Genomic DNA, 13,326 nt, shown 5'->3' with positions numbered 1-13,326 from the left:
TCGTGCCACATTCCAAGTTCCCTGAATTACAGAAGTATCTGTTACTAAACTTTATTGCAGGAGAGTGGAAAAAAATTACTTCACATTCACTAGATTCATTCAGAATAATGAATAAATTCATTGAAGATTAAATAATCGCAATTACAGTGGAAGGACTTGACAGGAACACACAGAATTCATGCAAGTGACGTGTGACATTTCAGATACAGAAATGATGCTAGCTGAAAAATAAGCTGTGCTTCAAGATTTCAGCACAGTAAGAGCCCCAGTGTTACAACAGATTTGTTTTGTGCTGCCTCAGGATGAGATGGAGAAAGGCAGACCTTTACATCACCTTTTATTCTGTTGATTTCTTTGTAAAGTTTTAGAAAGTCAAGTTCTTACAGGGATACACAGTACAAAGCCCCATCCTACAGCTGGATCTCTATAATGGAACCCTCCATTTTGCAATTGGTTCTATATAACTGAATGCTTTTTTCTGGGTGGAGTCCTGTTTAAATCAGTGAAGCTTCACATAAACGCAAGGATATGTCCAGGTGATAATTTATAGGATTAGGGTTCAATGCTGTATTTTTATCAAGAACTTATTATTATTATATATAAAATCCACCTGACTTTTGATATTGTGCAACAACACTACATTGGGCAATATACCTTCTTGGGTTTATTTTATATGTGTATAATATATACACAAATAAAAAGTATCACCTGCAAATAATATTTGGAATGTGAAAGACACAAAATGTAAACATTTTATTTGGCAGTTGTTTCAAACAGGTGAATAAATAAATGGAAAAGTACATCTTAATATTTCTTACAGCAACAGATGCAGTTGCACACATATTTACATATTGTGGATGCAAAGAACAGTTAATTTAATTTCTTTTTGTTAAAAAATGCAACTTCCAACACCACTAGACTTGACAATTAAAGATGAAGATACTAGTAATACTTTGTTCTAGCAATCTCAACTTTTAAAGGCATTCATTTGGAAGTAAGATAAGAGAGTCATCATGCATTTAGTTCATTTTGTCCACTTATGGTAGAAAGTCTGATGTAATCTCAGAATTATGAGTGTCATGCGCTTAAGTCAACTATGACATGTTTGTAAATCAATGTAGTTCCCTTAAAACTTGAAGCAAAGAGAAAATCTCGTTTATCGATGGAGACATGTATGAAAGATCTTGGTGCCTGTACGTTTAATTCTTGAAACTTCACAAATTTTGCCTTTTCAGCATCCCAATAATAGACTTGAGTGAAAGAATAATCACTTCCAAGAATGGCATATTGATAATTACTTATCTGAAGCGGTTGGAATACCATTGACCCTCGGGATGGCATCCTTTGTAAATCCAGGAATGCTGAACCACCCCATTTCATTACTTTAGAGTCCCCAATAAATCTTGTTAAGCAAATGTATACATCCTCTTTCACTTTGAAATGTTTCACAGCATATGCATCTTCCATATCTTGGATATCAAAACGCTTAACAAATTCATTTGTTCCTTTGTTCCATTGATATATTACAGGTCTTTGGGAACTACTTGACAGAATTAAATGTGGTTTGCCAGATATTTCAAGATACTCCACATCAGTATCTCTGTACCAGGCGTGCAGAGACTGATGGGAATAAAATCCATTCCCATTCCATTTGTAAACCGTGGTGAAACCGGCCTTTGAACTGTCTGCAACAACAAAATACCAGTCTTCAGCAATCCTGAAAGTTTCGATGTCATTGGGTTTTCGGATTTTAAGGATTTCAATATCTTGAATTTTTATAAATTTACTAGCAAAAATATCTCTTTTATATATGTGGGAGCCTCCAAACAGCTGTGCGACAATGACATACAGCTGACTCTCAATAACTATAGGTTTACACACAACAGTTGAAGTACCTATAAAAAGAAAAAGACAGGGTTAGCACCACTTGTTGGACCAGCTGTTGTAATGTTACTTGTCGAGCAGTGTTAGTACCTGTAATGTTGTCGTAATTCCTGAACATCACTTCTACATGGTCCCATTCAAGAAAGATGCATTTTCCAGTAAAAGGCTGAGCAATAACCACGTGTTCATCATTCATGTATGAGAAAGTATCTACTGACAGAGATTGGTATGGCAGGGACTGATAAACTTCAAATTCTGCAAAAGTGCACACAACATATAACTACAGAGATACTTTCCATATTGTACTTAAAAACATCTGCTTAACAGATACCGGTTTATTACAAATTACAGTATTTCATCACTAGTCCAATTTTCCGTTTGATAAAGGAGCACTGCCACTTGTTTTTCAGTCATTCTCAATAAAGAGATGCTGGTTTATGGTCCAGTTCTTCAAATCCTTATATAGTATGTTGAAGTCTGAGTAGAAACTGCAATGTAAGACTCCACTCGCAAGTGATTCACGTCAGACTTCCACCTGCACAGGATTCATATTGATTTTAGAGAAAGTTCCATCCACTGTGCAGACTACCTGCAAAAATGGACCCTGGAATAAAAAAATACAGAGCTTTGACTTTAATTTAACAAGAATAAATAATTTGAAGCACATTACCTGTAATAATGCAATCAAATTCTTTTGGAGAGAGGCTGTTGATTTTGCGCTTCTTATATTCTGGTGGGCTTTCACAGTAAATGTCTTCAACAGTTGCATTGGTGCTGCCCAGCCATTCCACTAACCACTTCAGTTTGCAGTCACAATTAAATGCGTTGCCTCTAAGATCTCTACAACAAATAAATCATGCATTGAAAGTAAATAGTCAGCTGATGTATTCCTCCTTGCAGGACAACAATAGGCTGGGCTCTTGTTAAATATGTGCCCTCTGCTTATTCTCAGTTGATGCCTTCCTGGCTTAATTTGTCCTGACCCATAGTTAAATCTACATACCAGAACCCACACAGATTTAATTATATTAAGGTAACCAAGGAGAAGTTAACTTGATGATCAGTAGGAGGTGTTTGTTGATTTCCCCACGTTTACAGGTACACAAAAGCCTTGGACCCATATTTCAGGAGGTGGTTTCTTTTGGATCACCCTTTCTGAACAAAAGCATTCTAGGTAACAAAACTGCAACTACTGTGACCTGACGGTCAGCCAGTCACTATTTGCTACGTCCTTTAGAAATATTCATTTAGGGCTTTAGGAGACACAGGCAAAGGAGTTCTGTTCAAGTCTTTTACAGCTGTCTTCAGTCAGGTGTCAGATCGTATGTACAGGAACAGGCAAGCGCCAGGACCACTGTGTAACCACCTGGCCATGATCAGTCATGCCAAGTAACGCTACTAGATACACCGACCATCTCCACATCTTACTACTGCAGCTTTACACTATGAATTCAGCCTACCTCATTAATACAGGGAGCAGGCAAAGGATGTTCTGCACTTATTATCCCAGATCAGATGAACCAGAATTTGATGTGTTATAAACAGGACATATTTCAGTGAAACAACTATAGAGGTTATCTGTTTATCTATATTTTGTATTTTTACTGGTATTTAAGTTATATATTTGAACAAGTTCAGGTTTTGGGTTGGTTGCAATTAGATTTAGTATGGGATATGGTGCTTACTAAGACAAATGCTCTTGTGATAAAAGGTAACCTTCCCAGAAATTACTTGCATATATGCCATGCTCTCTCATGCATCCCTAAGGATACTTTCTTCTTATGCACCAAGTCTCAATGAACATGCAGGTCTCTTACATAACCACTAACAATATTACTTATCTTCATAACTGGTGGAATATTCAAAACTAAAGCAAATTGCCAACTACAGCAGACAAAACCCAAGCCTACCCATATTGGGCAGGCTCTGACCAGAAATAAGATCCCATTACTGGCTATCGGTTTGAATGGTTACAGAGAATAGTGTCTGAAATAATCTCTTTATATTTTTAGTATAATTATTAGATAAATTAAGTGCTTTCTTACACATTTGTTAAAGAATCCAAGCCTTTGAATATGTCTTTTGGAAGCGACTGGAGATTATTATTTGCGAGACTCCTGTAAAAGAAGACACTTCAGTATCAGCGTTAGTTCATGAAATTACACGTTTTTGCAAGATGTAACTGTGTGGAATTTTTTTCTTAAGGCAAAGAACCCTGGTATTCTCCAGCACTTAGTTCTAAAAGATTGCTTTTATGAATAGCTCATTTACTTTGTGACTTTTTCTTCCACTAAAATGCCATGCCTTCTTTTGCCTTCTCACTCTTCAGCAGCCTTGCAGCATTTAGAATACTTAGCAGGGTAAAAACTGCAATCACCTCTCATGTTTTGCCAATACCATTATTTAAAAACAATTAGTCATGACTGGATTTACTGATATTTCCCTCATGAGATAGCAATACCTGGTGTTCATATTACTTCGGTTTCCCCACTTCTGGAAAGAAAACCTTAACACTAGTTTTCATTCCATTGGACTTAGGTTTAGCTCATAGTTTTTGGAAATATGCAGTGACAGCGAAGAAATTGCTGACTGGCATGAATTTCTTTCCTGGAATAGGGGGTGTGTGTGTGTGTGTGTATGTGTAAGCATGTGTGTCTGAGACCAGCAAAAACCTGCTGTTAATTCCCAGTGTTTAATGTTGGGAAAACTCGATTAAATTCAGTGAGTATTCTAGTAGTAAAAGTGATAAGGAAACATGAGCAGGCTTTGAACAAGCAATATATTACATTTCAGTCAGACACCTCTGTGTGAGTCCACCAAAGGTCTGGGTTCTCCAAGATGTCACTGAGGTCATGAAAGGAAAAGAATGATGTTGTAGGGTATAGATTATGCCTCTTTTGATTAACCAAATTATTTATTGCTTATGAGAACAAATGAAAATGGAAAGAAATCAGTCTAGTTTAAGATCCCAGTTAGAATCTGTAGCTAGTAAAACTTAAAACCTCTTTCAGTTTCACTTGTAAACGTGAAAATTATTTAGTAACTACAATTTCTCTAGCCAAGCAAAGCCATTTAGGCATATACTTAAATTCAAGAACAGGCTGAGATGTACTAGGTCTGCTGGCTCATTTAAAATTAAGTGTTTGCCTTATCAGGAATTGTAAATATGGGACGATGCCATTAGTCCATTCTGACTTCACCACTTCCAAAGTACCTCCGATTGTAACACTGTTTGGTGTACTGTGCTTCACTTACGCTTCATTTTACACCCAAGGGCAATTCTTTAAAAGTCAAGTAACTTATATGGAGAAAACTAAGTAGACTTGCAAGCTGAGGCAGGTTTGATGCCCTACATATTCTTTATATATTATTATACAGCAAACTGAAAGGGATGATGTACTTGGAAGTAGCAGAGGTTCAGCACTGCCATGGGAATATGACTAACAGAAACATTTACACAAGGTTTATGCATTTGCATGGTTTAGTGCTGGACTTGGCAGTCCTGGGTTAACAGTTGGACTTGATGATCTCAAAGGTCTTTTCCAACCTAAATGATTCTATGATTTTATGAAAATTATATGTTGTACATAGAAATTACTGTACAATCCTAACTGTAAGGTTTTGGCATTAAATTAGAAAATTAGTTTTAAAAATGATATTTTTTCTTTAATTTTTCTGTTCTTAAATCTACTCTGAGCAGAAAATAAATTGTGTTGCGTAACAATAAATACTTAATGGCTCTGTTTTACAATAAGGACACAGTATAATCATCAAAGTTAATTGCAATATAAAAATACAAATGTTTGGATAGCTTACTGCATTGCAAAAGGAAGAGAGTAGAATAAATAGAATAAAGTTCATCTTCCCCTCCAACTTCATGGAACTCAATTTTATGCTTATTTACTATGATTCTTTTTAATATATTTTATGTACACAAGTACTCTCCTGTTTCTTAAATGAGAGATGCCTCGGGGTGCCAAATGATTATTCTTAACGTGTATATGCAATTTTCCCAAAGGGTGGGGATCAGTTCTGCAAACAGATTAAACTAGTCACATTCTGTGGTTAATGGACCTGCCTTTGCAGTTATTTTCTGCAGATTTCTCATTGTCTTCATGAATACCACTCTATGCAAATAGCAGCATGATGCACAAATCCATGTCCCAAAAATGTGCATGCAACCACATGCAAACCACAGTGGCTCCTCAAACATGGTTCTTTTACATACGTTTTCTCTTATGAAACTGCTGAAGCATCGCCCGAAACCAACACAACAGGCAAGACAAGATGTTACTCTTGGACTGTATGCTCTGCGGAGACAAACTGTGCCTTTCTCGGTGTTAGAAAAGCCATTTGCTCACTGGGAGCAACAGCTACTAAATAAGTAAATGAATGTGATAAATAATGTACTAGACCCATTTGTGAATATACAACTATTCATGTGCATAAATATTTTGAAGATAAGTCCAAGTTACCAGTCTTACCCAATTATCTGCCTTTTTTAACAATGCTATGATTATGCCTGTACCTCTAATATGGATTTTTCTGGGATGAGCACAGTGTGTTTACATATCTTTTTCCCTCTTCTCTCTTTCCTCTTCCCCAGGCTTACAGCCATTCTATAAGTAACGTTAACTACACAAGAAGTCACAGTAGGCTTGGTTTCAGCCAGCTGTGAGTCCTGTCTGTTCTGACCAAAAAGGGAAGAGCAAAGTGCTTTATGGTACATTTACTACATGGTGAATTGCAGTTCAACTATTATATTTATGCATTAACTATTTAAACTGGAACCTTTGCTTTCTCTCCTGTGTCAAAATATATGAAAGAAAAAGTTAAATGACCCTGTTCCAAAGCCCTCTTGGAGATTATTGTGTTAAGGCCAAAAGGTCAGAATCCACTCCCCTGCCTATGACACCACCTCCGCCAAGATATATGCTTCAGAATACAAATGCTCAGAGCTGGGTATAAACCTATGTCAGGCACACCCCATCCTTTTCATACAATATTTTTTAATTTTTATGTTTTCTTACCATACATATTGTATTTTCAATACATTTCTCACTTGCTAAAATATAATTCTTACTAAAAGATAAACTTGATGTAAGATAAGAGACAAAAGCCTGTCTAAAAATTGTCTGGATGGCTCCAAGCATGAGGATGCTACTTTTGCGTTTGCAGTGAAATGTTACAGGTATTTGCTGCCAGTGTGCGTTCCACCTGCTGAGCACAGCACAAGAAGTGCCTGGGCTGGTGTGAGCACTGGAAGCGTCGCTCCCAGCAGCCGCATTAGCATCCAGGGTGCATTTGACTAATTCCCCCTTTTGGCTAATGCAGCAAGGGGTCTGCAGCATGTCAGAGGGCAAGGGTTGGCCATGTTTCCAGGATAGCTGAAGGGCTGAGCAGCCACACGAGGAATGTTAAGCAGACCCCAGTGTCAGTGTTTGACAGATCCTGATCGTGAGATGTTCTTGCTCACGTTCAAGAGAGGACAGGGTGCAGTGCAGGGCTTTGAAGCCAGTCCTGCTGGAGTCTAAAGGCTGCTATGCCTTACAGTTAAGTGGAAGAAGTGGATCAGTAAGTCACAATAAAGGCGCTTTGCTGCAAGCCTTCTATTTAAAATTGTTCGGGGTGGGAATTTGCAAATTTGATTTGGTCAAATTTTGCTGGATACAGTTAGCAGCTGAAGTGGGTGTGGGTACAGACAGTGATGGCCTGTCCCAGGAATGGCTGTAACGTTCTCCTGGATCCACACCAGACTGGGGTGCCTGGGAAAAGGTGTGCATCCACCTCTCAGACCCTCACCACCATGGCACCTCAATGGTGACCACAGCTCTCACCTTCCTCCTCTCCAAGTCCCAAACTAGGACTCGCCTCAGCAGTGCCAAGCTTCCCGACTCATCCTCCTTCCAGCTTAGCTGGAAATCCCTGGTGCTCTGAGGAGAGAAAGTCAGGGAGCTACTGCCAAACATGTACTACTTGGAAGTTGTTTGGGTCCTGGTCTTCTACACATAAGACAGTTTGGAAGTCTTTGGTGGAAACAAAGATTAACATTCTAATTAAATTACTGTTAATACTGCTTAAACAAACGTGAACAGCTATATGTCAAAATGCGCAATTCAACAACACGGTGGTTCAGTTATGATATTAAATATACCGAGTAATATATTCAACCACTTTACTTACAGGTGAATTAAAGATTTCAGTCCTCTGAAAGTATTTCTTGAAATTGACTTAATGCTGTTGTTCTCTATGAACCTGTAATGGGTCGCAAAGTCATTCTGGTCAAAGCAATGCCTGGAACTCGGAAGCCCACCCATTCTATTCAATAATGCCAGGAAATATACTTTTGTCCACTCACAAATATTCTAGATGAGGAAGGCCCATGAAAGCATCATCACTAATAACATCGAAAGTGTTGGATGTAAACAACCTGCAAAAAGAGATGCAAAACAAAAAACCATTAGGCTATTAGCATCTTTAGAAAATGATTCAGCAAACCATGGTAGGCCAAATTTCCACTGCCTGGTTTCATGGTTTTGTCTGCGTAAGGCCTACAGGATTGTAAGGCTGATATATCGCACCATAGTCTGGTGCAAAGGGAAGGACCCAAGAACCCTTGTTTGCCTACTGGGGCCATCTGATAAAATTCCATTGACTTCTGTGGGATGTAAACGTGGGTTTATCATGCCAGTAAAACAATGGGATTGTACAAGTGCCACTGGAGACATACTTGGATGACAATGAAATGTTCAAGTACTACAGAGGTCTAAATTGTCTTGAAGAACATTAATTGTTGATGACAACATAGGGAAAGCATCCAGCTGGTTAGCCAGACATCAGGTTGAATTTGCACCACTGACCGACAGGAGTTAAACTTGTGAGCATATTTGACCTGAGGGTATGGAGAAGTTGCTGAGAAAAAAATGTAAAATCTCTTAATTTAGTCAGTGTTCAGACCAGAACTATGTATAAGACCACATTATACCTGCTGGAGATAGCTCTTAGTGAGTGAATGTATTTTTCATCCATCCAGCAGTAAAAATACCAACAACACATTTAATTTTACATAATTTTGTAAGCTTTAAAAGTGGACTAGCATTGATTTTTCCAGCTTTATTTATGCTTATCAGACATGTTTGCATTTGTCCATTTTAATTCAGCTCTGGACTGCCACACCCTTCATATGGTGAGGCATTGTCAAGTACGATGAACTTTATGCCAGTGAAATACTAGATGCTCATCTAAACTTTATTCAGTTGGACCTGATGGATAAATAGATTTAGACTATGACATCCTTAGGCATTCAGGAATGTGAGATTTCCAAGTATGAATTAATACACTTAATGAATTAATCTCTTATTTTGAAGTCTGCATTAAGAATAAATCACAGTTCACTTATTTTCTCACTTGGCTATTGCAGACTGCTTTTTCGCTATAAATATGTTTCTTTGTATGTATGAAAAATATAAGCAGGAAATTCTCCTTTTTTGTTACAAACAATGAATGCTTCCCTTTCTTAGAGAAAATAAGTATTTTTGTAAAATCTCTGAACCAGCAAGCCAATTTAGTGTATCTGCTGCCTGCAACTGATTTTACTTTTCTGATGTGATTTCATTGGATAATTTTTCCTTTTGTGCACTCTACCCTCCTTATAATTTAAAGAACAGGGTGGTATCTCTTTAAATAGTACAGCTGTTTTAGAGATAGCCACAGGCTTATAGCATAGGTCTTGCACTTGGTGAGCTCACTCGCCTCCCATCTCGTACCTCCCCCCAGTGGCTGTATCACACATATTTGATGCACAAAGTGGCTTTTCACCCACTCTCTGACCTCAAACACCAAATCTGCTTGATCTGTGACCCACCAGCTAGTTGCTTCTGGGGACAGAGGCTGAATATCCTGCACTGTAGCTAGGAACTATATTGCTTAGCAGGAACTGTACGCTGCTAGCAGGTATGGATCCTGGTGCCATGATTACCTATAGGCTTTCATGTCATCAGTTTGTAAGGGCACCCTCAGCATACTGCTGATACATGGAGTTACATGTGATAGAGATGAGAGCAGGGAGATTTTCTCTACATTTAGGGAACACTCCTGCTGGCACTTCACCATATGTATTTTTGTTGTCACATGAAGAGCAGAGAGCATACCATCCATACTACTCAAGAAAAAAAAAGCTTTCCTGGCCTAGGACTTATGAGTAGTGTTTAGCACAGACTACGATTTTTCCAGAGACCACTGCCGCTACTACAGTAAAAACAGTAGTAAATAATAAAGCAGCAGGTATAGTCCATGCTCAGAAATGTCTGACTGGCATACTGGAGATAGTGAGTTACCTTTGTACTTTAAACATGTAATGCGGGAGACTATCATATGGAAATACATATAGGCTGCTAACTCTTGCTGTTGGCTAAATTAAACCTACCAATACAGCTATGATCGTACAAAGCTAAAACTTACTTTAATTTTTAATTAACCTGAGTTCTCCATGTTCTTATTTCCCTTACTATCTTCTGCCAAAGATGGAAATTTTTCTTTCCCACAGGCAAACTGGAATATTGGCCTCACGGATACAATCCTGCTCCTATGGTCTGTGCTCAAGGAGTCATTTGCCTTAGATCAGCAGCCTGACTTCCCAAAGATGGCAAGCAGCTCAGCTACCATGTCAGAAATATATCTGGAAAACAGATCACTCATAGGCCATAATGGAACAACACCTGATTTCCTGGGGTCAGAGCTTTTCTTGCAGCATTTATTAACAGCAGCTTAGAACGTGCGTTTCAGTGTACACCAGACCACACCAATTATTACCATTACCAAAATGCCCCAAGCTGTTGCCAGACCCTGCTGTGCCAGGCACTATAATAACTCAAAATAAGGTGACTGTGCCTGTCCCACTCCACCCTACCCAATTCTGCCTCCCTGGGAGTGGGATCGCTAAGTGTAGGTGGCACATCGTAGCCAAGAGAGATGATGTCTTACTCACTCTCTTCAGATACAAGCTCCACCAATGCTGCTATTTCTTTTTTCTTTCCTTTGAAAGGCCCATTGCAGGAATTACGTGAAATGTGTCCATTTTATGATCTGTGACCACCTGGGAAAAGCTTCTCGGGAATAAAGCACCATGGAAAAGCATTTAGGTTTCCATAGTAACTGCATTTACCTATTTACTCTGTATCCAAAATTGTACAGTACGTCTGCACCTCCTTATGAGCTCCACTTGAGGTAGCAGAGTACAGCTGGGGTCAGGGCTCCCGTTATGGGCGCCCCAGCAGTTCATCTAACAGCCCTAGGGCTCCGATGCACCCACGCTGCAGCCCTGGCCACACTGCGGGTGCACGGGAAGTCAGCCTGGGACAGACGTCCAGTTTCAATTCTGATCTCACATCGGGGAGTCTGTCGTGCCGGATCTCTGAGACAAACCCGGGTGCGTGTCAGGCTGGCAGCACATCCACTATAAACAGTTCAGGTTACACCCCCTCTGCCTCCGTATAGCTCACAATTATATAATCGCATACCCACATTTCTAGGAAAGCCTGTGAGCCTGTGAAAATCCTTCCCAAAATGCATCTAAGATTTAAACATCCCAAAATACTCTCTTTCTGTGTATACCTCATCGATGTATTTGATTTTGAAATAACTGCTTAATTTTTTTTAATCGGAAGAAAACCTTCCTTACTTTTCTGGGTTTTTTTCCAAAAAAAATAACAAAATAACAAATAGGGTCAAATCCAGGCGCGATGAAGGCAAAACTCCCACTGAAGGGACTAAACTTCCACAGAAGTCAATGGCAATTTTACATGGAAAAGGACTTCAGGACCTGTCCCACTGCAATGAAGGGCCTGATCTGAGGGGTTCTGAGCTCTCCATCAATGGGAGTTGCAAATGGGCAGCTATATACTGGGACCAGGACTGCAGAAAAGAAACACCAATAGTTATTGCAATGCTGAAGTCCCTCCTGTAATGTTAATTAAAGTATAATGAAGATAGCATACGTTCTGTCACCAAAAGCTTCAGCATGTAATCATTCAAAGTAGTACTGACAACAAATAGCCTTGCAAAATACTGAGTAGATACTTTGAAAAAAATTAAACATGCACTATCTTTCAAATTGCTAAAAAGTCCTGTATTTTGTCATCCAGTGAACCTTCTCTTGCTGTTTCTTACAAAATTAATACTGAGATCCTTTCTTAAATAATTATGGATACATATACATTTCATAACAAAAATTGTATCATATAAATATTTCTCACAGAAGCTGCAGAGATGGTGTGAGCAAAAAACTCCCTTCTGGGATTTTAGTAAAAGCAGATCTCACAAAGGATCTGGAAAGAAGAAAAAAACAACCTTATATTAATGTAGTCTCTTATATCCATGGTTATAATACTGATCTGGTCATCACAGAGAAATTTATTTCTATAAGTAAAAAAAAAAACAACCACCAACCCCCAAAAATTAATGTTACAGGTTTCATGTAGTATAGAAGGAGGTATAAAATGGTATGTGTGCACATACACAGACAGACAGACAGACAGATGAAAGAGATGTAAAAATCAGGATTCAAGGATGCAGCACAATTTTAACACATTAGCTGATGATTCTGAATGCTGGAGGTACTCCCTGCAGCAAGCATCCTTCCGTATGCACTGAAAACACCACACATCCTAGTTCATTTTAAATCATAAATTAAATAACCAAATGCTTACAGCCCTTACAGTGAGATAACATCAGGCGGAACGCTGCGAGGAATAGATCTGGCATTTTCACATAAAGCATTATCTTTGGTACAAGTACACCAGGCAGGACATTTTGGCTTCACTGGTTTCTTCCCTTCAGTCAGCAAAAGCACAGATAAAAGGCATAAGAAATAAGCAATTCTTCTAAAGGGTCTGCTGGCATTTCCCATTCTTTTGATCCGCTCTCGTTCCAGCCAGTTGAAAGAATATCCCAAAACATGAACAGGGGTTCTTTATTCAGCCATTGGATGTCTTTCTATAAGTCCAGGTCAATATTTGTCTCTGCTTTCCCAACCCTTTTCTTTCTCTTTCACTCTGTTTTTGTAGACAGAAACCTGCAGCTGATCTGTATGTTTCCACTCACTCATGCAACGTACTGCTCAGAGAAGAGACCTGCGAGGTGCTGTAAGATGGGGAAAATCCAACCGGCTGAAGGGAAAAAAAAAGAAGGGAAAAAAAAAAAAAAAAAAAGACTTGCATCACCACAAAAACACCAAGCACAACACAGCATTAGATTGCAAAGTGATGTAACTGAGAAATACACTGCTTTCTGTTTTCACAGGGAGGCCCTTTCCCTGTTGCCAAAAATAGTACAGCATTATGTTTTGCTGGTGGGTGGGTGAGTGGGTGTGGGGTGGAGTGTATGTGTGTGGGGAGAGAAATCAGTCATCTCTTACTGGATCCCTACAACCTCGTGAACCTTTGA

The 13,326-nt window shown here is 38.9% G+C and overlaps 1 protein-coding gene across 4 annotated transcripts in view; it reads right to left on the bottom strand.

The window, feature by feature from the left end:
- Window positions 1-320: 320 nt before the first annotated feature.
- The window catches only part of LGI1 (leucine rich glioma inactivated 1), a 31,096-nt gene continuing 18,090 nt past the window's right edge, over window positions 321-13,326 (bottom strand). For 3 of the 4 annotated variants that reach the window (XM_055719943.1, XM_027803761.2, XM_005432404.3), the window contains exons 2-9: window positions 12,600-13,049; window positions 12,138-12,209; window positions 8,243-8,314; window positions 8,068-8,139; window positions 3,930-4,001; window positions 2,555-2,724; window positions 1,975-2,139; window positions 321-1,895 (exon numbers count right to left, since the gene is read on the bottom strand). In XM_055719943.1, the coding sequence (XP_055575918.1) occupies window positions 1,078-1,895; window positions 1,975-2,139; window positions 2,555-2,724; window positions 3,930-4,001; window positions 8,068-8,139; window positions 8,243-8,314; window positions 12,138-12,209; window positions 12,600-12,790 (1,632 nt within the window). In that variant the 5' untranslated portion in view covers window positions 12,791-13,049 and the 3' untranslated portion in view covers window positions 321-1,077. Of the gene's footprint in view, window positions 1,896-1,974; window positions 2,140-2,554; window positions 2,725-3,929; window positions 4,002-8,067; window positions 8,140-8,242; window positions 8,315-12,137; window positions 12,210-12,590; window positions 13,050-13,326 lie in introns of those variants that run through there. The other variant, XM_027803767.2, reaches the window with a different exon arrangement.

Source organism: Falco cherrug, chromosome 9 (genome assembly GCF_023634085.1).
Source record: "Falco cherrug isolate bFalChe1 chromosome 9, bFalChe1.pri, whole genome shotgun sequence".
NCBI lineage: Eukaryota > Metazoa > Chordata > Aves > Falconiformes > Falconidae > Falco > Falco cherrug.
This window is presented reverse-complemented; position numbering and strand designations above follow the sequence as displayed.